At 47.7% G+C, this 25,321-nt stretch overlaps 1 protein-coding gene across 6 annotated transcripts in view; it reads right to left on the minus strand.

Annotated features, from left to right (window-relative positions):
• The window catches only part of EML6 (EMAP like 6), a 215,953-nt gene that overhangs the window by 100,916 nt on the left and 89,716 nt on the right, over window positions 1-25,321 (minus strand). For all 6 annotated transcript variants that reach the window (XM_074988499.1, XM_074988501.1, XM_074988500.1 and 3 more), the window contains exons 8-10: window positions 16,636-16,773; window positions 14,016-14,272; window positions 10,400-10,612 (exon numbers count right to left, since the gene is read on the minus strand). In XM_074988499.1, the coding sequence (XP_074844600.1) occupies window positions 10,400-10,612; window positions 14,016-14,272; window positions 16,636-16,773 (608 nt within the window). The remainder of the gene's footprint in view (window positions 1-10,399; window positions 10,613-14,015; window positions 14,273-16,635; window positions 16,774-25,321) is intronic.

Consider the following 25,321-nt stretch of genomic DNA (forward strand, 5'->3'; position numbering starts at 1 on the left):
AAAAGGGAGACTGCACTGTGAAATCCTAAAACTATAAGCAACTTTTAATACAGAAACCAAAAGGTGTGAAATCAATGAGAGTTTTGCCATTGATTTTAATGGGGTTGGAATTTCATCCTAGGTCTGTTGCATAGCTGTACACAGCACTTCCATTATGTAATAGGACTGAATATCTAAATGGTTACTTGATGAAAAGGGCAACGACATAACATTTTTTTGAAAACACACTTTTATTATGTCTTTTTACAGTTAATTTGGATGTGGCAGGAAAGATCTTCACATGCACCAATCACTACTGCCTCAATTTACAAAATCATTATAAGAGATTGTAGCCAGACAAAGTCTCCCCCTTACAAGCCAGCTTGCTCGCTGCCCCCCCCACTGAGAAGCACACAGGCCACGGAAACGGCTGCTGACAGCACAGTCTTTGATGCCCTCATTGAGGCCCAGATGTGCTAGCTTATCGTGACCCTGAGAAGCAGAAAGTACAGATAGAAGGCTAACGGGCCAAACTATCAACATGAAAGGGGGGGGACCCTCAAGAAATCACCCCAGCTGGCATTGATGGATATGATGACCACACAACCATCCCAGAAGGGGAAGTGCCCCGCCTACACACAAGAATGTCCTGTACTCCTAAATTGCTTATCTCCTGTCTCACAAGTGCAAATTAAGTAAGAAATGCCCTTGTAACAAACTGGCGTCACAAAGACAGACCAGTATGATCTGGCACCATAGATAAGAAAGAGAATACGTAACCCAGAGGGGTATAAAAGATGGGTCCAGCAGAACTCTAACTTCGAGTGCATTCCACCAACTACCTGCTGGTCGGGTCAGGTGATTGCCTCCCGAGGTCCACAACTGGGGACGCCCAACCTTGTATTCATCTTTCCGCGGAATTGAGTGACCGATCCAGCTTGGCTACGCTGGTATCGAGAGACGCAGAGAGGGTAAGATACACCCATGCTAGGTCTCCGACTTTTTGTGCACAGCTAAAGAATTAGAGCTCTGTAACTAGATGTCATTGTACCAAGATATCATTGTGTTAGATGGTAACAGATATCTTTGTACTGGATTGTAACTTGTTAACACCTGTACTTTGCTAGCATATAAGAAGTAAACAATAGCCTTTTGTAACCGCACGCTTATAACTGTAGCTTAAATAAACTTGTAACTAGTTAAGCTCTGAGCCTGACTGTTGTTAACCCTTTTGTCACTGCAACACAGCCGGCACAACAAAAGAACTTTAACCGTTTGGTTACTACAGCCTGGCCGTGGGTGAGAGTGCTAGGAGCTGCCTGCTCTAACAGTAAAAAAAACTGGGTTGCTTAGGACCCAGGGGAGTACCTCACCGCACATTACCCGGCCACTGGCTAACAGAGATTCACACTTTCCTTTAATGCATTTTATACTGGTTGCTATCAGTAACTATTCAATATACTGGACCATAAAAATCTGGATGAAATAAATGAAGACTGTAACATGGTATTGCAATACCTATGCTGTTTAGAAGTGAGTTGTTATTTACAACAATTTTTAGGTAAGGTAAGGGGGAAGGGTTTGCTGCAGTAATAGACAAATTGTGCTGTATATGAAATTTAAATAAAAAAATCTGTTATATTTTATATTTCTACACAAAAGGAACATTTATTTGTGCCTAATTAAAAGTTTTCTGATGTCAAAACCAAAGCTCAGACATCCATTTTAACAGGTACTTCAGCCTGCTAGCAAAATAAGGGAACAACCAGATCTGTTTGTAACTGGCAACAGGGAAATGTCTCATGCTCTGAAGTTGCCTCCAGTTGAGACAACTTCCATAGCCAGATTAATTCAGTTCTACTTTACCTAAATTACAGGTTGCGTTAAATATACTTTATCTGGAGGATTGGCTAATGGTAAAGCACAATGTTTTTCATGATGAAGAGCATGAGGAATTGTGCCCTCACAGAACAAACCCAAAACAGTTGGCAGAGATGTGTGTTTCTCTGAGGCAACAGAGGTACCTCTGACCTAAAACACTGACCAATCCAGCTCAAGGGGAGAAGTTGCAATTTTTGAAGCATGAAGTCCAAGACATATTCCAAGCCCCAAATCAGAGGCAGGGAGTCAAACTCCTAAGTCCTAACTAACTATACTGAGTAAACAGTCACGCAGAGGTAGCCATGTTAGTCTGTATCTTCAAAAAACCAAAAAAGCAGACCTGTAGCACTTTAAAGACTAACAAAATAATTGATTAGGAGATGAGCTTTCATGGGACAGACCCACTTCTTCAGATCCAGAAGTTCTGATGAAAGTAAACTGGCACGATGAAAATATAACAGAGAGAGAGAAAAAAAAATTAAATGAAAACTGACAAATCAGCCGCATAGGACAGGAGGGGGGACAAGGGAGGTGGGGAAAAGGGGGAAGAAAATTACTTACTGCATGTGTCTATTAAGTCTATTGCGCTAAAAGTCTTGCCTGAGCTCTTGCCTGAGTAAACTTATAATTAACAGAACTTCATATATACAATATTTATTAAATCAAGCAGAAGGATCAAATCTATGGGTTTTGTAAGTTCTACCTCAGATGATGTAGTGGCAGAAAGGAAGGAGAAATAGGAAGTCCAAATTGCCCCTTATGCACTTGGCTTGGAGCTTGAGGACAGTAAGGCTATATCTACATTAGTGAGATTTTCCAAAAAAGCCACGACGCTTTCAAAAAATCTCTCAGAGCATCTACACACAAAATGAATTCTTTCGATATTAAATCAAAAGAATGCAGCACTTTTTCTGGCAGTCCTCTTCCGCTCTTAGATGAGGAAGAGTGCCTTTTTCCTAAAGCTTCTTTTAGAAAAAAGCACTTGTAGATGCCCCAGGGGCCCTTTTTTCAGAACAACAGTCCTCCATAGTGCTGGCCAGCTGGAGCTGGGAGATGCCCTGGCCAGAACAATAGGAGCTTTATACTTTCTGTGTCCAGCCACTTTCAAAGGCGATGGGAGCCCCAGAAATCCTGTGGCAGGAAGCTGAAACCGTGGAGGCAGTGAGGAGATGAGCTGCTCACACCCCTGCCTTCACACCCAGATTCTTGAGCAGACATTCAAATGATGGCCAACAGCCATACACCCTGCTTCCCCCAGGATCTCCCCAGGGGACTAAGGGGTCCCAGGAGTACACCAAGGCCACCAAACATTGGGCCCCTTCCTGGACAGAGCCTGAGCTCTGGGACCTCCTGAGCCTCTGTCAGGACAAGGATGTACTCTGGGAGACCACCAGTAAGAGGCAAAATGCCTTGGCCTCTGGCCAAGCTTGCCATTGGCTTGGTGGCCCGAGGACACCCTGTCCTGACAATGGAGCAGATGCGCTCCAAAGTCAAGGAGTTGCGGCAGGAGTATGCCAAGGCCAGGGATGTGGTCAGGTGGTCGGGGCAGGACCTGCCACCTACCCCTTTTATAAGGAGCTGCACAGCTTCCTCGGGGTGAAGACAGCTCCATCCCTGCACCCTCCTCAATACAGCCGCAGAAGAGCCCCCTGTGGCACCTGAACCGGACCTGGAGGCGGAGGAGGAGCAGCTGGGCTCATTGAGCTGGACCACCCAGGTGGAGCCGGAGCCGCTGTTGGACTTGGAGTTGAGCCTTGTTTTGAAATAAGCGTTCAAGAACAGCCTGAAATAGCTTATTTCAAAATAACACTGCTACACACAAAAATGCATTTTGAAATAGCACTTAGCTATCGTCTATTTTGAAATAGAGCCATTGGACGCATTGTGCCTTATTTTGAAATAGGCTCTATTCCCTGTGGCTATGTCTATACTACAGAGATCTTTTGAAAAAAGTCCTTCTGGAAGATCTCTTCTGAAAGAACTTCTTTCAAAAGAGAGCATCCACATGCAAAAGAATGGATGAAAAGAGTGATCTGTTCTTTTGAAAGAGAGCATACATACAGTCCCCACTCTTTCGAAAGAATGGGCAAGGAATCAAATAATCAGGCCCCAGGAGGACTGCTCTTTCGAAAAAAAAAGGGCCTGTGGATCATCTACACGTTTTCTTTCAAAAGAAGCTTTCAAGAGGGGGCGTTCTTCCTGAAACAGGAAAGGAAGAGTGATTTCGAAAGGAGTGATTCATTCTTTCAATTTACTTTCAAAAGAACACTTTTTGCATGTAGATGCTCTGTGGGATCTTTCAAAAGAGCCCCCTTCTTTCGAAAAATCTTTTGAAAGAGCTTACTAGGGTAGATGCAGCCAGTCTTAACAGTGCCTGATTTTGAAATAGCTAATCTTTTGAAAGATCCCATGGAGCGTCCACATGCCAAAAGTGTTCTTTGGAAAGTAAACTGAAAGAATGTGGCACTCCTATCAAAATCACTCTTCCTATCCCATTTCAGGAAGAGCACCCCTTTCGAAAGCTTCTTTTGAAAGACAATGTGTGTAGACATTCCATAGGCCTTTTTTTTTTTCCAAAAGAGCAGTCTTCTTGGGGCCTGATTATTTGATCCCTTGCCCAAAATGCTTTCGAAATTGGCACTATTCCTCTTAGAAGCTATGTCTATACTTGCATTCCTCTTTCGAAGGAGCAATGCAAATGAAGAAAATAAAAAATGCATATGAAGCACTGATTTACATATCTCACATATCTTACATAATTTCTTTTAGGAATAAGGGTTCTTTTGAAAACAGGGTTTATTTTTGAAAGAGCCATGTCTACTCCGCTTTTTTTTCTTTCAGAAGAATCTCTTTTGAAAAGAAAATAGGCAAGTGAAGGACAAGATATGTAAATCAGTGCTTCATTTGCATTTTTTATTTCCTTCATTTGCATTCCTTCTTCGAGAGAGGAATGCAAGTATAGACGCAGCCACAATGAGGCTTACCAATTTCAAAATAAGCCAACTGCTATTTTGAAATAGTGGTTGTGTTGTGTAGATGCTAGCAAAGTTATTTCGAAATAACTTTGCTATATAGACATACCCTAAAAGCACAGACACAGACCAATGAACAACACTAGTGTGAAACTTCCTGTCTCAGGCATATGAAGCACATGGATACTCTAATAGTGGAATACACATATGCTGTGTCTACACGTGAGTGTAGTTTCGAAAGGGGGAAAATTTAAGTTCGGTGGTGGAAATAGTGGCCGTCGAAATAGAGCACCTGCCGCCATTGTTCAGATTGGCACTTTGATCCACTCTTTCAAAGTGCCATCAAGGTCTTTCGAAAGAGAGCGTCCACACGCCTCCAAACCCTCTTTCGAAAGAAGGGAGGCAGGAAACGCCGCAGACAGGGTCCCATGGCCGACAAGCCCTTCCGGGGCCGCAGCCAGCTGCCTCCTTTAAAGGGCCCCTCCCTCTGCCTTCCCCTCCGCACAAGCTGAGTGCTGCTCAGCCTGATCCAGCCTGGCAGAGCCCACTCGTGCCTGCCATGGAGGCCCAGAGACAGCTCCTGCAGGAGGACGCCCTCATCATGGACTCCCTGCTGGTAGTGCTGTGCACCATAGCCACAGACGCACCCAAGCTCATCGGGTGGCTGGGCAGTCCCCCCGGGGCCGTGGGGCTCTGCCTCCCGGGGCACCGCCGGGCACTCACCCCCCAGGTGCCCCAACGCCTCTGGACCTACCCCAGCAGCAGCGACTGGTGGGAGCGCATGGTGCTATGGGAGTGGGGCAAGGAAAGGTGGCTGCAGAACTTCCGCACGTCGAGGCAGACCTTTGAGGAGATCTGCCACTGGCTCGCTCCCGCACTCCAGCACCACAACACCTGCATGTGGCCAGCCCTCACCCTGGAGAAATGGGTCACAATCGCCATATGGAAGCTGGCCACCCCGGACTCCTATCGCTCCATGGGACAGCAGTTCGGGGTGGGCAAAGCCACCATCGGGGCTGTACTTATGGAGGTAAGGTGGGGCCGGGTGGTTGTGGGGGCTGGGGCAAGGGGAACCTTCCGCTGCAAGGGGCCGGATGGGATGGGGGCAGGGGCTGCATGGGCCAGGGGCTGGATGGGAGGGGGGCAGAATGGGCCTGAGGCGGGGGGCGACAGCCACCACACCCGCACTACAGCACGTGTCCCCCTTCCCCGTCTGCCGGTCGTCAGGGCCATCAACGCAATGCTGCTCCAGAGGGTCATCTGCCTGGGGGATCTGGACAACACCATCACTGGCTTCCAGGACCTGGGCTTCCCAAACTGCATCGGCGCTTTGGATGGCATGCACATCCCCATCCGTGCCCCGCCACACAGCGCCGGCCAGTACATCAACCGGAAGGGCTACCATTCAGTGGTGCTGCAGGTCCTGGTGCTGGTTCACCGACCTCTGCGTGGGCTGGGCTGGCCACACCCATGATGCCCGGGTCTTCTGGAACTCTGGCCTCTGCCGCCGCATGGGGGCTGGCACCTTTGTCCCCCAGTGGGAGATTCCCATGGCGGAGAACGTCACTATGCTGTTCTGCATGGTGGCAGATGCGGTGTACCCCCTGCAGCCGTGGCTCATGAGGCCCTACATGGGACACCTCGACCCCACCTGGGAGGTGTTCAATGAGTGCCTCAACCACGCCCACAACATGGTAGAGCAGGCCTTCAGGCGCATTAAGGGGCAGTGGAGGTGCTTCCTCAGATGGCTGGAGGTCAGGGTCCTCAACGTGCCCCAGGTGGTGGGTGCCTGTTGCGTCTTCCACAACATCGTGGAGGGAAAGGGAGACGCCTATGTCCCCGGGGTGGGTCCTTCCGACCGCCACTGTCTATGAGCAGCTAGGTGCTGCCCCCATCCCCCAGGCCCACCAGGATGGCCACCATATCCGGGAGGCCCTCAGGCAGGCCTTTGCCAATGGCCACCTCTGACCCGCACACATGCCCACATCCCACACACATCCGTCACCCACCATCCCCACCACCCCCACCCCCACCAGCACCACACCCACACATCCACCACCCACCATCCCCCGAGGAGCACAGCATGGAGTAGTGAATAATAAAGAAATGTTTATATAACTGGATGTTGGAACTATATACAGGGGGGAACCTAACTTGTTGGAGGGGAGCAAGGCGTTCATTCCAGGGCAGGGGTGGTGGGCCGCAAGACCCATCAGCTCCTGGAACCCCTGTCCCCCCGGGTGTGGGGTGCCTAGCGGGGAGGAGAGGGTGTGGGTATCACCAGCAAATACTGCTGGCGAGTGGGCCTCGTGAGGGCGGAGGGGGCGGGCTCAGTGTGGGCAAAGGGGGCAGGCTCTGTAGTGGGGGCGGAGGGGGCAGGCTTGGTGGGGGCGGAGGGGGCAGGACCAACAGGGGGAGCCACCGGGGGTGCCAGGAGGCAGGCCACAGTGTCCGTATGGTCCTGGATGGACTGGCTTTCTGCCACTCCATGTCAGCCCGGGCGAGCTGGAGGTGCTCCTCGGCCAGGCGCTGGCTAGCTGGGTCCTCCTTGACCTGGCGGGGGACCCTCCGGCCATGTCCCCTGATGGTTTGCTGCCTGGGGTGGCGTCTGGACACCTCCAACAGCTGCGGGCGGGCTCTCAGGGATGAGGGATGGCGCGGGGCTCTCCCGGCCCACAGATGGTATGACTGTGTGGAGAAGAGGAGAGCATGTCAGTAGTGTGCCCCGGACGGAGGGGACCCAGCTGTGGCCTACCCGCCTGAGCCCACTCCATGGGGCCCCCACCCCTCCAAGGGACAGTGACCCCCCAGGGCACACCGACCCACCCCCCACGGACTGGGCCTCCCAGCCTGTGCATGCAGGGGTCTCTCCTGCAGGTGGACCTTCCCGGCCTGCGGTGTGCGGGCCCCGGGCGCCATCTGGCACCAACCAGCCACCACCCTTGTGCAGCTTACAGTGCTGTCTACTGAGGGCGGGTGCTGGGCGTCGCTGGTGTGCCACCGTGGGGTGCCACATCCCATGTGGGGGCTGGCCTGTGTGCAGCCTGGGACCACAGGTCCTGTGTGCAGACACCTAGCTGTTGCATTGCCCCCACCCTGTGGAGCAGGTGTGTGCCCCTCCCTGTATGTACCTGAGGGTCCCTCAACAATGTCCGGGGATGTCCAGCCCTTGGTCGCACGGCTGGAGGAGCAGGAGGGGATGACTATGGTCAGCTCCCCCTCCTCACTTGACCAATCCGTGATCCCCTCGCCCTCCTGGGTCCCCAATCCGGCGTGCTCCTGCTCCTCCTCCGGCTGCAGCTCCTCCCCGGAGGTGTCCAGGAACGCCGGGGGTGGTGAGCTCTCCTGGGGCCCCAGGATGCTCCAGAGCTGCCTGTAGAAGGGGCACGTCGCTGGAGCTGCCCCAGAGCATCCGGCCTGGTCCCTGGCCCGGGCATAGCCCTGGCGCAGCTCCTTAACTTTGGAGTGTACCTGCTCCACAGTACACTCTGGGTGGCCCCTGGTTTGGAGGCCCTGCGCCAGGCAGCCAAAGGTGGCGGCATTGTGCTGCTTGACCCCCATGTGGCTCAGGACCTCCTCATCCTGCCAGAGGCTGAGGAGGTCACACAGCTTCTGCTCCATCCAACAGGGGGCCCTTTTTTTTTCCCCCCCTGGGATCCCAGTCAATAACTGGACTTCTGAATGTCTTGACCCTTTTACATCCACTTTGAAACATAAAGAGCAAATTTTTTCACAAACGAAGAAATATAATAAAGTTGTAACATGTTGTTTGAACTGGGACAGCAATTACCTGGCCCATTATCAGGACTCCTTTACATATTTTGTTTTGTCTAACTCTTAATTTCCCCACCCCACACCCACACCTCCTGCCGCCCCTCTGCTCTTCTGATTTGCCATCCTTGATAACAATTTTTCTGATTTGTCAACCCTAATAACAATTTTGGACCTCTGTGCTTTATATATTGAGTCTGTTCTGGTATGGCCATGATCTGAAGAAGTGGGTCTGTCCCACGAAAGCTCACCTAATAAATTATTTTGTTTGTCTTTAAAGTGCTACTGGACTGCTTTTTTGTTTTAATAAAGTTGTAGTTCATCTCTCCACTGGAGGAGTATTTCAAATGAAAATCCTTGTCTTGTAAGACACTATACACTAAACATTGTCAATATTTCAGTGTTCTCTTTTTTCCCTACTGACCCCAGTTTGTTGAAGGGGGACAGCCCCTGGACAAAATCTGCTTGGTGGTCAGGTTGATCGATGACATCCTGCCCAGTTGCCTGTCCCATAGGCAGAACCCCTCAGCTGCTGGTCAGAGCCAGTCCTGCGCAGCCCATGCACAGAGAGAGTAAGGCTAGGTAAGCAAAGCAAACCCTACTTGATTCACGGCTACACTCCCCTCCTTCCTTATCCAGTACAGTTCCTCTGCCCATCACCACCTTCTTGCTGCCAGATGATTTTTGCAGGGCCAACACCTGGCTTGAGTCAGAGGGATGGAGACAGGAAGCTGGCAGCACATGCAAAGACAACTGTGCTCCTCTCGCTGTATCCCAAGCCCCTGCATACCTTCACTCCTAAGCCCTGCATCTCTGTCCTACACCCACAGGACCTGGATGCATGAAGCAGCAGGCAGTGCTCTTTGTTCGCCCACGGACTGCTGCTCCTCTGCCCCACACACCACTGGGAGGCTGTGAGGGGGAAGTGAGAAGCAACATCATAGTTCCCTGCACCCAGGTCAGTTCCTCACCTGGGCTGCATAAGAAAAAGGCATAAGTCCTCCAAGTCTTGGTGCCTCAGCATGGCCCAGGTGAGCAAAGTGATCTGCATGCAGGGATGCTCAGTGTGTCTGTTGGGGCAAGGGAGACTGTACGTGGGCGTATGGTTAAAAACAACTAACAAAAGCAAAAGCTGGCCAAAACACCAGCCATGTGCTACTCCCACAAAAAGGCAAGCATCACTCTGTCTCATCCTTCACATTCTTCCTATGAACTACCAATACTTGCATTACATTTTTGTATGAAATTCATGTGAAATTTAAACTGTTTAAAACACACTAAAAGTAAAAATAATAAGTATTTATTTATTTATTTATTCCAAGTCTGTCTCATCAGTACATGAACATACTGTGCTACCAAGGAGATGATTTTTATAAAACACAGTTATAAAGATGCTATAATAATAGATTAACTGCAACAAGTGGATGTTTTCTAGAATAGTGAGATAGGAATGTTTAACAAAAAGGCAAAAGTCTAAACTATGCAGAGCCAAAGAAATACACGCTGCTGAAAAGTGATTAAAATAGCCTTATGTGACATCTGTCAACAATAGGTGTTTCATAAGGCACTACCACTCCCTGAAACACCACAAGCACTGACTAAATGATCATTTTAGACTCAACAGAACATATTCTCTCCTATGTGCACATCATTCTCACTAAATATTGATGTGAGTTTTGAATGGGGATGAAGGGGATATTAAATTTCCACTAATTATATTAGTATACTATCAGTGTAATGTGGCACACATTCAGTGGCAGTCAATTACTGAGTTCCTAAGAAGAAAACTGTCTTACCTTTTTTTAGGCAAGGAAATCTGAACAATTTAACAAGCCCAAAATCATCTCCAGTCACTAGCACTGAGCTACTGTAATTTCCATCCACAGAGTTGACATCTGTAATGTTGGTATATTTTGGCCAAATTCCACTCACTTCAGGTCCTATTACGCAGGTCCATGAGGCCCAATGAATTCCTTTGATCTCATCTTTGCTTGTTAAATGCTTCCCAGCTGAAAACAGTCAAGTTAATATGTTGTTTATCCAACTATCTTTCCATTAAAAAGTTGCTTTTCTCCATTATTATAATTAATTGTGTGTTCTTTTGACTTCATTCTTTTGATGTCAATAAAGCAAGATTAATTTAAATAAATATGATCTATTTGGTTATGAATTTTTCTGGATCATCACTGTAGAATCAGCACTTTACACAGATTTTTTAGATCCTGATTTTACACCATTTTGACTCAAAACATCACATCTAGAGCAGTTCTAGAAAGGAATATCTCTACCCGTACAGTTACACAGAACCCTTTCAGGTGCTATAAAATTAATAAAATAACATATACTCATTCAAATTTTGAAATAGGAACTAGATATTAACAATGTCCTATCTTAAATCTACCTACGTTCATTAATTTCACTTTTACAGCTGGTACTGGAGTTTCTTTTATTGCTTTAAACTATATTTATTACTTTTACTATGGTAGCACTCAGAAGGTCTATACAGGATTTTGATTATACTGTGCTAGGTGCTGTACAAACACATATGAGCAAGTCCCAAAGAATTTATTAAATAGTTGCCACAGGTGATGGGTATCAGAGGCAGGAAGAAGCTAAGTCTCCACAAGAAATCAGGTGTGGTCTGCCCATGCTCTGCCCCCAGTCCTCCTCCTCCTTCCAGCTCTCCCATTGCAGGCTGCCCAGCTTTCCTGCACTCAAGGTCCAGACTGTCCAATGACTCTGCACTCTGTGGCTGAGGGAGCTAGTGATTCATTCATTGCCCATGGTGCCTGTGCTTTCCAATGTACAAATAATATAAAGAACCTTTAAAATTCTAAACTTTGGTGCACACTAGTACATTAGTTTTTCACTTTCGGTGATCTGGATTCAGATCCTGGTCAAGGTTACATGTGAAAATGATTTTAGTAGGCTCATAATTTTTATTTTGCCCATGCCATAACACCATTAGCCAGTTTCTAGTGATTCGCAGACCTGACCAAAACTCGGGATTTCTCCTTCAGGAAAAACTACGAAATGGGAAGAGTGTCAATCTTCATAAGCAACTGCCTGGGCTTCCTGAGCTGGTATGAGGGTAGTCTCTATATCCAGGGCAGCCTCATCATGCAGACTGCCCCAGGGCCAGGCCTCCCAGGATCCCAACTCCACAAAAAAGCCCATAAGTCTTTAAAGCCCCAGACTGAGCAATGGTTGCCATTAGGTTGCCACTGGCTAATCACATAAACCCAGACACCCTTGTCCCACCCTATCCCCAGCTTCTGTCTTGAGGTTCCATCCCACTCACTCCCATCCTGTCTCCATCCATTGCTCACTCTCCCCCATCCTCATTCACTTTCACTTGGCTGGGGCAGGGGTTGGGCTGTGGGAGGGGCTGAGAACACTGGGCTGAGGGCTTTGGAGTGTGGGAGGAGGCTCTAGGTTGAGCCAGGGCAGGGTGTTGGGATGCAGGAGGAGATGCAGGCTCTGGGAGGAAGTTTGGGTGCAGGAAGGAGGCTCAAACTGCGGCATGGGCTTGGAGTGAAGTAGCTATTTGGATGTGAGCTCAAAGGGATTTTGGGTGCTTGGGGCTCAGAGCTGGGGCAGGGGGTTGGGATGTGGGAGGGGATGAGGTGTACAAACTGAGATAGGGCTCAGGGCTGGGATAGGAAGCTGTACTAGAGGGAGGGGTGAGGGGTCTGAGTTCAGGCTAGGTAGCAGCAGCACAGTGGGGCTGCCTGCCCTGGCCTTGTGCCACTCCCAGAAGTGTCCAGTACATCCCGGTGGCCCAGACATTCCCACCTCCTGCAGGCCCACTCAGCTCTCATTGCCTGCAGTTACCAACCACTGGGAACTACACAGCCGATACTGGGGGTGGAGGGTATCACACATAGACCCTCTACCTCCTTCCAGGATGTGCTGGCCACATTCAGGAGCAGCACAAGGCCAGGGTAGGCAGGGAACCTGCCTTAGCTCCACCATCCAACCAGATTTTTAGTGGCTTAAAATCTCCTGATTTGGTGTCAGTAGCCTTCAGGAAATAGAGTCCAAATCTGGAGACTCCTGGCAAGAACCTTAGTTGTAGTGGCTGTCCAGCTCCCTGACGTGGGGCTCTATCTTGTGGGGCTATGCCAGACCAGCAGACCCTGGAAGCCCATTCCAGATATTTAGTGTTCTCAACTCTGTGTCGTGGAGCCTGGATATCCTGAGAGTTCTGTGTCAAGACTTAGTTCTCATGACTTCAAGGCTCTGAGATGCACAGCAAGATCAGTAGACCCAGGAATCTCAGGCATGATGGGGCATGGACCTCCATTTGCTAAACAGCTATTATGAGTAGCAGTTTTTGTTTGGAACACTGGACAAGTTAAGGTTTAAGGTGAATTAGCTACTGTGTCAGAAAGAATTAACTACCCTCTAGGCCCTCTTTCTAATACTAAACTTTTTATTACAGTTTGGGCTGTACTCTTCAAACTGCTGTTGCCTATATATGTTGTTGCCCATATGCTTCCTCTGCTGAGGACTTCCTGGCATGATCTGTGCTCATGATTTCCAATGGCCCTGCTAAATTTTAATGGTGTCATTTAAGAACGCCACTCATAGGCTATGCCTACGCTTGCCCCCTGCTTCGAAGGAGGCATGGTAATCAGCCTGATCGGAGAATGCCAAAGAAGTGCTGTGATGAATATGCAGCACTTCATTAGGCTAAGTCTTCCCATGGCAATTCAAAGTGTCAGACTTCGAAGTGGCAGCATGCCATGCAGCCATGGGCACTTTGAAGTGCCCACAGCTACACGGCATGCTGGCACTTGGAAGTTTGACACTTTGAAGTTGCTGCGGGGAGAATTAGCCTAATGAAGTGTTGCATGTTCATCACAGCACTTCATTAGTAATTCTTCAATCAAGCTGATTATCATCCCCCCTTAGAAGAAGGGGGCAAGTGTAGAAATAGCCATAATGTTGGAACGTTGAAAACATTTGTATTTCAAGGGTACATTTGACATTTACCCAAATGAGTTCTCTCATCATCTAGTAATTACATTATTAATTACTTTAACCACCAAATTCAGAATCATGCATTATATGAAATGAGTGAAACCAGTGTGTAGCAAAGAGTGGCTTTTTCAGTCATTAATTCAGTCTAGAATTGATTTCTTTAGTATGTCAATAGATAATATAAGTACTACTATAGGAAATCTGCAATCAGATGAATATTGGAAGAATATTTCTTTTTACTAAAGCCAAAGATCTTAATCATTAATATTAATATCTAGTTTTATAAGTAAACAGTGGACATTTAGGTAAATAATAAAAAAGTATTTCTGCTTTGAGATGTAAAATCTGAATGCAGCTATTGCATTGTTCTCTCAGAAAACATAAAACTGACTTATTTGCTCATAACACTAAGTTCTCTGAACTTACATGGCATTCTGTAGAACAGTCGCTCTCCTGCACCATCATTGGTTTGCAAAAATTTACTATCCACAGACCAGTCAATATGAGTAATAAAACTAGAAGATTTGTTGCATTCTCCTATCTTCTTGTATCGTTGAGCAACAGCATAGATATCCACGAGGCCATCATTAGAACCCACAGCAAGATAAGAGCCATCTGGTGAAAATTTCATTTCATGAATTACTTCCTTTCGGTCTTTAATATGAACTACCTCTGTCATATCTCTGCAAGAAACAAGAGCAAGAATATAAATTATGGACTTGTAAATATTAAGTCCAAAATATTTAGATTAAGACAGATATACTAAGCACTTTCTACAAACAAAATCAGACTTCAGAAGTCAGGATCCTCCAATCTGAAGTCTCTATTTCTTACTGTCTATACTCCTAAAGTTAAAGCAAAACAAACAGTTTTATGGCTAGTAAAATGACTTTACCATTTTAACTTGACATTTCTAATCATTTTATGATTACCTATGGGATTCCTTAGGGGTAATCAACTGCTTTCATCTTGTTTTTTTCTAGTTTCGAAAGAGAAATTAGTTCTCATCTTTGTATATGGTTTTCATTAGAAAGAACACTATGACTCAAAATATGAACTACTCCCCAAAGGAAGCTATGTTAAGTATATTTTGGGATCTAATGTAACTCAGTTTCATGCTGCCTGCCATTATAATACGATAAGTTAGGTTTTTTTTCTCTACAAGATTATTTAGTATCAAAGCTATTTGGTATTATGTAGATTATACTATCACCTGAAGTGGAATACACATGCACAACATATTTCAAAGAAGAATCTCCTTGTCTTGAAAATCAATTTTAATAAAAATGTTTTACCAGATCTAAGCTATTGTTTAATACCAAATATATCTGATACCCATTCTAAAATAGGAAATGTTGCTATTGAGTGTATTTCCTGTTCCTGGCCCTATAGCCCAACCCACTGAGATTCTGAGAGCTTCACAGAGTACATTTGGATCAGAAGTTGACCCTAAAAAGGTGAAAAATATATTGCCAGAATGCATAGTTTCCAATGTTCAGGGTTTGCAAAATTGCTCATGTTCCAAGAAATCTTGGAACAGAAAGAGATGGAGAAAGAGTTACACTTTTTAAAGACGAGAATAATGGAACCAGCATTTGTTAATTCCATTATCTAACATCAGAATCATGGAAACTATTAAATGCCAGCCAAGTTAGCAAAAAACAAGATTAGCATGAGTCAAAGAAGAAATTAATTGCCAGGGGAGAATGAAACTGATTTTTGAAAGGAGTTTTAAAGTAATATTTCCACATTATTTAAAAATTAAGCTTTGTAAAAATCTGTGCAGTACTGTTATGTGGCAGTACTTTTAATGACTTTATATAACTGTATGACTATCCAGCTGAACAAATTTAGAAGTTTAAAAGTCATTTTTGTGTTAGAGATAGCAGACAGTTCTCCCTTGGGTTTCTTCCCTGTTTATGTTTTTGCAGTAATATGATTATTAACACTTTGCGCACACCTTATGCAAATCTTCACTGGGTGAGGAATACCTTCATACTTACCTACTTGGAATGCATACTTCAAATATCTGAAGAAATGTTCCTTTCTTCTTATTCAAAAGCCTTGACTGCACAACAATATCATGTACTTTATGTCTATTATGTACTTATTTTAATTCCTTTATCCACTAAGCTCGATAATAATGCCTTAATTGAAGGCACAAAGTAGGCATGCTTTCTTATGGAACTTACAAAGCAATGTGTGCATGTGCAGTGATTGCATATTCTGCTATCTGTTCTCATGCACACTTACTTAGATTTTGCTCACAAATGAGAGCTTTAATTACATACTTGTTTTACTGGTGAAACAAGGATACACATTTTAAAATCTGGCCCACTGTGGTAACAGTGCAGTACAGCAACTTTCATAGATCTCCCATAGTGAATACGTGTTTTCTTCCTACCTAAGTATTTCACACACTGTTGCACTTCTTCCATTCTATTACTCCTACAGAAATGTCTTGTATTATGGCTTTTGAAACAGAAGAAAATTCACCCTCAATTCATTCAGACTACAGACTAAAAGAGTTAAGCAGGGCTGTCATATTACATGAGAAGTTTGATTTTCACTTAACATGCAAATATTTGCAAACTTTCCTGCAAACATCACTAAAATTGTTATTACAAAGAGCAAACATTCCTAATTTGGTGTAGGAAATGGCTTGGTGATTAAATAGGTCCTTCTCATACCTAGCATCTATTAGTACGTAATAAACATGGTTTCTTTGTCCCAAAAATGTATCTGTTTCAGAGCTACTAAGCCACAAGATATATGCTTTTCACTTGACAGCATAAATGTAGGCATTAATGATGTCAGACACATTTTATTTAAATTTAAATAGATTTATATATTAAAGCATGAACTTAATATACATGATTTAAAAATAGTAATTTCTAAAGACAATTGAGAGAAGCTTTGATAATTTTAAATTCATTTTCCCAAACAAAAAATACCCACTGATTTAAAAAATAGTAATGAAGTATTTTAAGATTTGGTCGAGTTACTAGAAGAGTCACCAGTGTGGAAACACAATTCACTATCCTACCTTACTCTGAGAACAATGAAGGAGCCATCTTTCATTCCAAGACCTAGCTGAGATCCATCAGGACTGAAAGATACACTGCGCACAGCTTCTTCCATATTACAGCGAGCTATCAAGGCATGATCAGCAAGGCTCCATAACCTACACAAAAAATGAGAACCAAAATACAATACTTACAGTTACAGACTTTCACTATTATCAACTGCAGAAATGAAATGCCAATGTCTACAGTTTCTGGGTCCATAGTAAGTATACTGACTTTCAATGCTTATACGAAATAATTTTTGTGGCTAAAATGTGTAATTGGGCTTTCATAGAACGCTCCCACATTCCAGTTAGAGCTGTATTGATCCAATATTATAGTTAATAAATTCACAAAAGTCATAGTTTGGTACAAGGTGGTGTTTTTGGCATAATGCACCATTACATTAAGTTGAATTTCATGGTTACTACGTGTGCTTTAGTTCAGGGGTCAGCAATCTAACAGGCAAAAAGAGCCATTTGTTTTAAATCAGTAAAAATCTTAATAATTCAAGAGCCACAATGCATGTGAATATGAGATGGTCACTAATAAATAATGTCAAACCACACTTTTTGAAGTATTTATTTTAAGAACAGCGCATACACAATCATTTGTAATGTGACTCATGTTTACTGCAGGATGTTCACAAACTTTTATATCTTCTATTTCCTCACACTTTGGCTACGTCTACACTGGGATGCTACATCGAAATAGCTTATTTCGACGTAGCAAAATCAAAATAAGCTATTTCAACGCGTAGTGTCCACATATCCTCCAGGGCTGGTGCCGTCAACATTTAACGTCGACATAGGACAGCACTAAATCGAAATAGGCCCCGCAGAAGAGTGTCTACACACAAAAGCAGCCCCAGGCGGAATAAGGGGGCTAGGAAAGCCTGCGGACAGGGTCACAGGGCCTTGGGGGGCAACAGAACGCTGCTCCCTTAAAGGGCCCCTCCCAGGCAGACTCGACCCGCACAGCACAGGTCTGCAGAGCCCACAACCACTTGCACCCTGTGCATGCAGCATGGACCCCCAGCAGCAGCAGCAGCAGCAAACAGAAGCCCACACAGCCACCCCTGGAGCAGTGGCCGCCCTGCTTGGTGCCATGGAGGAGGCCGCCCAGCATCTCCTAGAACAAGATGAGCTGTCCTCCTCGGGGGATGACGAAGCCGCCCTAGACCATGTAGCCCTCCCGGCCTCCCCCCGCCGGATGTGCCACCAGCTCTGGAGGTACCCCACCAGCACAGAGTGGTGGGAGTGGCTAGTTCTTGGGGAATGGGACAATGACCGCTGGCTCCAGCATTTCTGGATGAGCCGGCAGACGTTCCTCGAGCTCTGCCAGTGGCTCACCCCTGCCCTGCGGCACCAGGACACCCCCATGAGACATGCCCTCGCTGTCGAGAAACGGGTCGGCATCTCCATGCTGGCCACTCCAGACAGCTACCGATCCATAGGCCAGCAGTTCGGTGTGGGCAAGGCCACCGTCAGGGCTGTTGTCATGGAGGTAAGGAGACCCCAGAGGGAGGGGTAGAGACCGGGAGAGGGGGAAGCTGGGGGGGGAGCCCGGGGGGAGTTGAGGAGGGAAGGGGGAGCCTGGGGGGAGCCAGGGGGAGGGCCAAGCACACCCTGAACACCCCTCATGGGTGCTTAAGTCCTTCCCCTGCAGGTCGTGCACTGAACATCCTCCTGCTCCACAGGCTTGTGCAGCTTGGGGACCTGGATGCGGCCATCGCGGGGTTTGCCAGCATGGGGTTCCCTAATTGCTTTGGGGCACTGGATGGGACCCACATCCCCATTCGTGCCCCGCAGCACAGCAGAGGACGCTTCCTGAATAGGAAGGGCTACCATTTGGTGGTCCTCCAGGCCATGGTAGACAGCCAGGGCTGCTTCTTGGACATATATGTTGGCTGGCTTGGCAGCACCCACAACGCCCGGGTGTTTAGGAAGTCGGGCCTGTGCTGCTGGCTGGAGGCAGGGACCTACCTCCCCCAGCGGGAGATGCGGCCTACCCGCTCCGGCCCTGGCTCATGTGCCCCTACATGGACCACCTCAGTGCCAGCCAAGAGTGGTTCAACACCCGCCTGAACCATGCACGCTAGGTGGTTGAGAGGACTTTCGGCCACCTCAAAGGCTGCTGGAGGTGCCTCCTCACCCGCCTGGATGCAGGGCTCCCCAACATCCCCCAAGTTGTGGGTGCATGCTGTGCACTCCACAACCTGGTAGAGAGCAAGGGGGAGGCATTCATGCACGCTGGGCTGTGGAGGCTGGCATGGCCTACGCCCAGCTACCCTCTGCCCCCAGTCACCAAGCCGACCATGAGGGGATCTGGGTCCAGAGGCCCTGCGGGCCCATTTTGACCAGGCTGCGGGGTGAACGCTGGCAGGACCAGCTGGTGAACCGCCCCCCACCCCTCCTCACCCCCCACAACACTACCTGCCCCCACGCCCACACCACTGAGCACCGAAGAGCACACACCACCACACGTTTGTTTTGTTTTAAATAAATCAAACCTTCTTGAAACAAAACGATGAACTTTTACATTAATAGGAAACTATGTACATTGGGGGGACAGCTACTAAAGGGGGGTGGGATAAGGCAACTATGTACAATTAACGGGGAGGAACATGTACAAAGTGGGGCCTGGGGGGCCCAGTTCTTGGCCTCCTTCGCCCCTACTGTCCAGCTCCTGGCGTGGGGGGGCGCGACCCACATCTGGGCCAGAGGCCCCATCAAGGCTGGGTGGGGGCCGGAAGAACCGGCAGGTATGGCTGGGCTGGTTCCTGAGCCCCATGGTCCCCCTCCTCGGCAGGTTCCAGGACAGGTGGAGGGCAGCTGAGAGGGACGACGGCCAGAGAGGAAGGGGATGCCATCTGCTTGGCGAACCGCTCGCAAGTCCTCCTGAAGGACCCCCAAGCCTCCTGGCACCAGGCCAGTGCTCGCTCCTGCAAGTGGAGCCGGCGCTCCTCCACTTGCAGACGGCGCTCTGAAACCTCCACTTGACGCTGGAGGGTGGCGAGGAGCTGGAGGTCAGCGGTCACCCGTGGCTGGCTCCGGCGGTGGCGGGCTCATCCCGGGGCTGGTCCCCTGCTCTGCCGCTGGGCTGCCCCGATGCAATGGTCCCGGTGGGCTGTCTGGCACAACAGACACAGCACCCATGGTGTCAAGGCCTTCAGATGGTGTGGCTGCGGAATAGAGGGGGGGAAGAGCAGAGACAGCCATTAGTCTGGGCCCTGACCCGTGGCCAACATCCCCCTACCCCTCCGCTGCTGGTTCCCCATCCCCTGTGCCCCAGAGATGATGGATGATGATGGGTGTGGTATCCCCCCGGGAGGGCCCCCTTCTGAGGTTCTGCTCCCCACTATCCCCAGGGATGGGGCATGGCGCTGTCCTGGGGGGCAGGTGCTGACGGGCTCTGAGGGACATGCCACTGCTGTCCTCGAGGCCGTGGTCTGGCTGGGTGTGTGGAGGGCCCTAGTTGTGCCCCTTGTCCCCACCCCTTAACCTGGGGGTCTGCACCTGGGGTACATACCTGACGATCTGCTCCCACGGTCAGGGGACACCTGTCGGGCAGATACCCTGCTGGAGCTGCAGCAGGGGAGGTCGATGAGGAGCCCCCCGTCACTGGAGCCCTCCTCCTCCTCTGCTGTCCCAGGGGTGGGCTCCTCTAAGGACCCCTGGGGTGCAGGGCTGGCTTCCAGGCCGGACTCCGGCTCCAGGGCCTGCTGGAGCTTGCCGGCTGAGGTGTCAAGGGTGGCCGGGGGAGGAGGTGTACCGGGGACCCAGGACATCCCTGAGCTCCCTGTAAAAGGATGCAGCATGGTCAGGAGTGCGGACAGGGTGACCCCGGGTAGCCAGGCAAACGCATCTGTGTTCCACTGCTTGCTCCCCATTACCTGGAGCACCTCCTCCTCACCTCAAAGCCCCAGCAGGTCCTGGATCTTGGCGTCTGACCAGGAGGGGCCCCGAAGCCTCCTCCCCCATTGGCTGGATGGCTGGGAGCCCTGGGTCCCCTTGGGGGGGTGCCCTGTGGGTGCTTGGGGGGCTGGCTGGCTGCCATGGGTGCCGGGTGGTGGATTGGGGCGTCTGGAGGGCGTGCAGGCTGTGCATGTGTCTGTGCTGCTGCCTGCATGCTCTAAGCTTCCTGCCACCAGAAATAAGGGGGCAGGGAGCTTTAAGGGGCTGCTGCACGCGGCAACCATAGAGCTCAGGGGCTGGACAGAGCGCCCCTCAACCCCTCAGCTGATGGCTGCCATAGAGGACCCCGCTATTTCGACGTAGCAGGACGCAGATCGTCTACACGTGCCCTACTTTGACGTTGGATGTTGAAGTAGGGTGCTATTCCCATCTTCTGATGGGAATAGCGATTTTGACGTCTCGCCGCCTTACGTCGATTTCAACTTCAAAATAGCGCTTGGCACATGTAGATGCACCAGGCGCTATTTCAAAGTTGGCCCGGCTATTTCAAAATAGCCGGCTAGTGTAGATGCGGCTTTTATGTTTGTGTTTGTAGCACTGTCTTCTTGACTTTCACTCCCAAACCTCTCTCTTGGGAAGACGCTAGGGAGAGTTATCCAACGTTTCAAGATCACATATCGTTTGCTATATTGCTATTGACATTCAAATTGTTCATTTTGGGGGGTTTTGATGTTTACAATTTATCAAAAATAATCAGGAGAGGTTACTTCAAACTTTTCAATTATAGTGTCAGGAACCACAAAAAAATCCTCCTGGAGCCACAGATTGCAGACTCCTGCTTTAGGCAAATTAAGGCCAATTGAGATAGAAATCTTATTTCAATAATTAGGCTGTAAAAAACCTCCTCCAGTGGGAAGCCAGTAGGCTCTTGACTAGATGTATATTTTCTCTCATGAATACTGGTACCTATTAATGTAAAGTCCCAGTACATACACTGTCATTCAGTAACTATTTTATGTTCATAGGAACAGGGAAACACTGGTCAGGCTAGTCCAGTATCCCATCACTAACCATGGCCAGTACCAAATGCTACAGAGTAGGTACAAAAAAATCCTACAGGCTATTGAATAATCTGCCCCTTGGAAAACTTCCTCCTAAACCTAAATGAAATTAATTGAATTAACACTGGCATATGACTGAATTATTGCAATGGTGACTCAGAAGTATTATAGAGATCTGGGAGAATCTTAGAATGATGTTGGCTTCCTAAAAAAATTATGGTGCCTGGTGACAAATTTATTTAGAGAGCTACTCTATTCATTTTTCTAAGTTTCTGAAACTACAAGACTGAAAAGCACCTTGTCACCTGGTGAAATAATACACAAATCCTGAAATATACTTAGATGAGTAAATTGGCATAAGTTTACAGAAAAAGAAAAATGAAGGTTACTTACTAGTAGATGGACTCTGCATACTCAGACTCTTGGGTAGAGCCCTGCAAATATGTGGATATTTGCTTGGTACCGACATCCACACATCAGTACGGATATCTGCCCTCATTTTTCCAGATACAGAAGCTGATACAAATTTCATATCTAGAACCCTGCAAATTTGCAAATATCTACAAGTATCTGAATCCGTGAACATCTGTGGCTCATTTTTGCAGATGCCAGGCTCTACTCATGGGATGTAAAGCCAGTGCAGCTCAGACAGCAAATCTTCCTTATAGCAGTACCTGTTGGACAATGCATATTCCTCTGTCCTCTCATTCATGAACATGCTGAGGGTGTAAAAGTGCATATAGGACCCTCTGCCACAATGGTTCCTTCATGATTTCCTCAAAGTTCCTATTAGGAATTTGGGGACGAGGGCGAAGTTGGCAGGAAGACTGAATAGGCAGAGTCCATCTAAAAGAACTCTGTGACAGGAAACTAACCTTCATTTTGTCTTTTTAAGTTGGTACATGCCCCTGGAGAGTTGAAGAAGGTCCATAACCTATTCTTGTTTTGTGGCGCACCAAGAGTTGTCCTATTACTACCTTGCTTTACCTTCTTTATCATCTCTGAATGAGAGGAAAGTGGTGGGAAACCTAGAGCAGCCCGTGCCCTCAGTTTAGGAGAAAGCATCTGATACAGACAGACTCGTTCTCCCTGATCTTGCACAAAAGCAGTGACAATTCAGTTTTTCTCTAGTGGCAAAAAGATTTGTGTCCTGGAACCCTCATAGGTTGAAGATGTAATTGATCACCAGCTTCTTTAACAATGATCAATCCATCCCGTTACTTCTCTGCTTTGTTAGGCTGTAGTACTTGCCTCTTAGATACACAGCTTTGAAGTAAATACTGTGCTCAAAACACCAATTTGACTGCTTCTTGGCAAGGCTGAGAAGAGTGAGCCCCTCTCTATTTGTTCACTAAATGTGTGGCTGTTACACATTGTGACAACTTCCACAACCCTGTTCTGGATGTGAGGTAGAAAAGATTTGAGAACCAAACAGCTCTTAGGATGTTTATAGGTAGTCTCTTTTCCTGAGAATTCCAGTAACCTCAAACTACTTATTTGGTCAGTTGTGCTCCCCAACTTTTGTTGGCGGCATCCAAGATGTTTATTGTCAATGGAGCTGCTGAGCTGAATAATAACTCTTTTAGAACATCTGTAAACAGACTCTACTACTGAAACTATAGGAAATCACATGTGGAAAATGGTGAATAGTGAAAAAACTTTACAGAAGCAGTCCCAAAATGGAGGCAGTGAGGAAGGCGCCATGGGAAACAGAGAGCTTATCCAGCTGCCTCTTGATTCTCAGATATTTTTGAGAAGTGTGATTCACAGGAATGTTCCTTTTATCACCATTGGGCAATGTCTCTTACAGATCTCATATATGATCCAACTATGGATTTATTTGGGATATTCATAATACTACAATAAGACGTGGAAACTGAGATTTGGCAATGGAGACATCACCTTGGCTATGTCTAGATTACACTCATTTCTCAACAGAAGTTTTTATCGGAAGATACCTTGCAACAACTTCTGCCGACAGATCATGGTCAAATTACTACCCGGCCACACTCTCGACAGTCAACTGGAAGCACAGCAGACAGGGCTGACTGCTGTCCCAGAAGCTCTATCTGTCAATGGAGGGCCTCCCTGGAATGCCCAGACCAGTTTTTTATTGACAAATCTCTGTCAGCAGAGACGTTATGCCTCATGGGGAGTGGGATAAGACTGTTGATAAAAGTGCTGCATTCTGTTGATTTTCTGTCAACAGAACGCCTCAGGAATCTGGACATTCTCCAGGTTTTGTCACCCATTTATTTCGGGGAGGCGAATCGGGGGAGTATGGCTGGGGGGCACTATGGCAAATACAGTAAACCCTCGCATTTAACAGACTTCCAGGACTAATGGACACCCCTCCCCCATTAGTCCATCAAATCAAGGGTTTACTGTGTAGCCCTGCCCAGACACCAGAAAGACCACAGACAAGAGATGTGTACTTTAAAGCCAGATATCTTCACTTTTGGATCAATGATGGAACCAGTAATTCAAGCTGAAGAACTAACTACTGTTAACTGTACTAACAATAAAAGTTTTCTCTTACAAACTAACACTACAGTAACCGTAAATTGCACAAGAGTGGGAAACTAATATCTATATGAAAGAAATGGTTGGATCTAAGGAATCAGTTCAGCTCCACCTGCTGCTGTAGTTGGAGTGAAATCAGGTATCAGAGAGTGCAACATTTCCTTTTATAGCCTCCCCCTCAGAATGCCCAGGACAGAAGGGGAGAATGTAGATGAGGTGTGTGAATGCTCCCACTGCGTGAGAAGTTCCGTGGCCTGAGCTGCCATCCAGCCCATGAAACATTTGGATTCAGCCTGCCATGGCCCAGCAGGACTCAAGCAGGCTCCCTACCTGCTGTGGCTCAACTCACTGCTCAAAGCAGCCAACTGCTGAGTCCAGTGTATGGGTCTATGTGTCCTATGCCCTTTGGAGCTGGGGGCTCTCTGCAGAATGCCCCTACCCCAGCACAATGGCCAATGGGAGCTGCAGGTGTGGTGTTTGCAGGCATGTGCAGATGGAGCCCTGCTGCCCCCTCTCCACAAGGGGTGCATCATACAGAGGCACACATGCTGACAAGTGTTCCCAGTAATTCTTCCATCCATGGACAAAATAAATTTTGTTATGTGCATGAAGGCATGTGTGGATGTGCACCACGAATGGAAACACATGTTGCCCCCTGTGGCTGGCTGTGGGCACTCTGCAAATCAGTTGGGCGACACCTGACACTCCCCTGGGTGGCAGTCCAAGTGCTCAGCTTACAGGGAATGCTGATGCTGATCCCTGCAGGCAAATTCTGTGAGTGGTGTGTATGTGGGGTGCAGCCAGAGGGCCTGCCTGTGGGTACCTCCTGGCCAACGCCTGCACCTGGCAAGCCACCTCCTACTGCACCCCAAAACTGGCCCCAGGTCAAAACCTCCTCGTCGTCTGTGTCCAGGAACAGGAATGACTTGGGAGAGGATGCTCTACAGAAATAGGCAGACAGACAGCTGCCTGGGAAAAAACTGTGTCAAAGTCTCTGGAGTGGAACCGTGAAACAGCTCTTAATAAGGAGGGCTTAGGCTGGGCATGGACAAGATTGGCACTAGGCATCCGAGGGAGAAATTATGGAGCCCTAGTATAAGGGATAATGTGAAGCCTGGCTGAAAATGACAGAAAGGCCTTGAAAAGACTGCACTGGATTCAAAGGT

The sequence above is a fragment of the Carettochelys insculpta genome, chromosome 3, assembly GCF_033958435.1.
Source record: "Carettochelys insculpta isolate YL-2023 chromosome 3, ASM3395843v1, whole genome shotgun sequence".
In the NCBI taxonomy this organism is placed as follows: Eukaryota; Metazoa; Chordata; order Testudines; family Carettochelyidae; genus Carettochelys; species Carettochelys insculpta.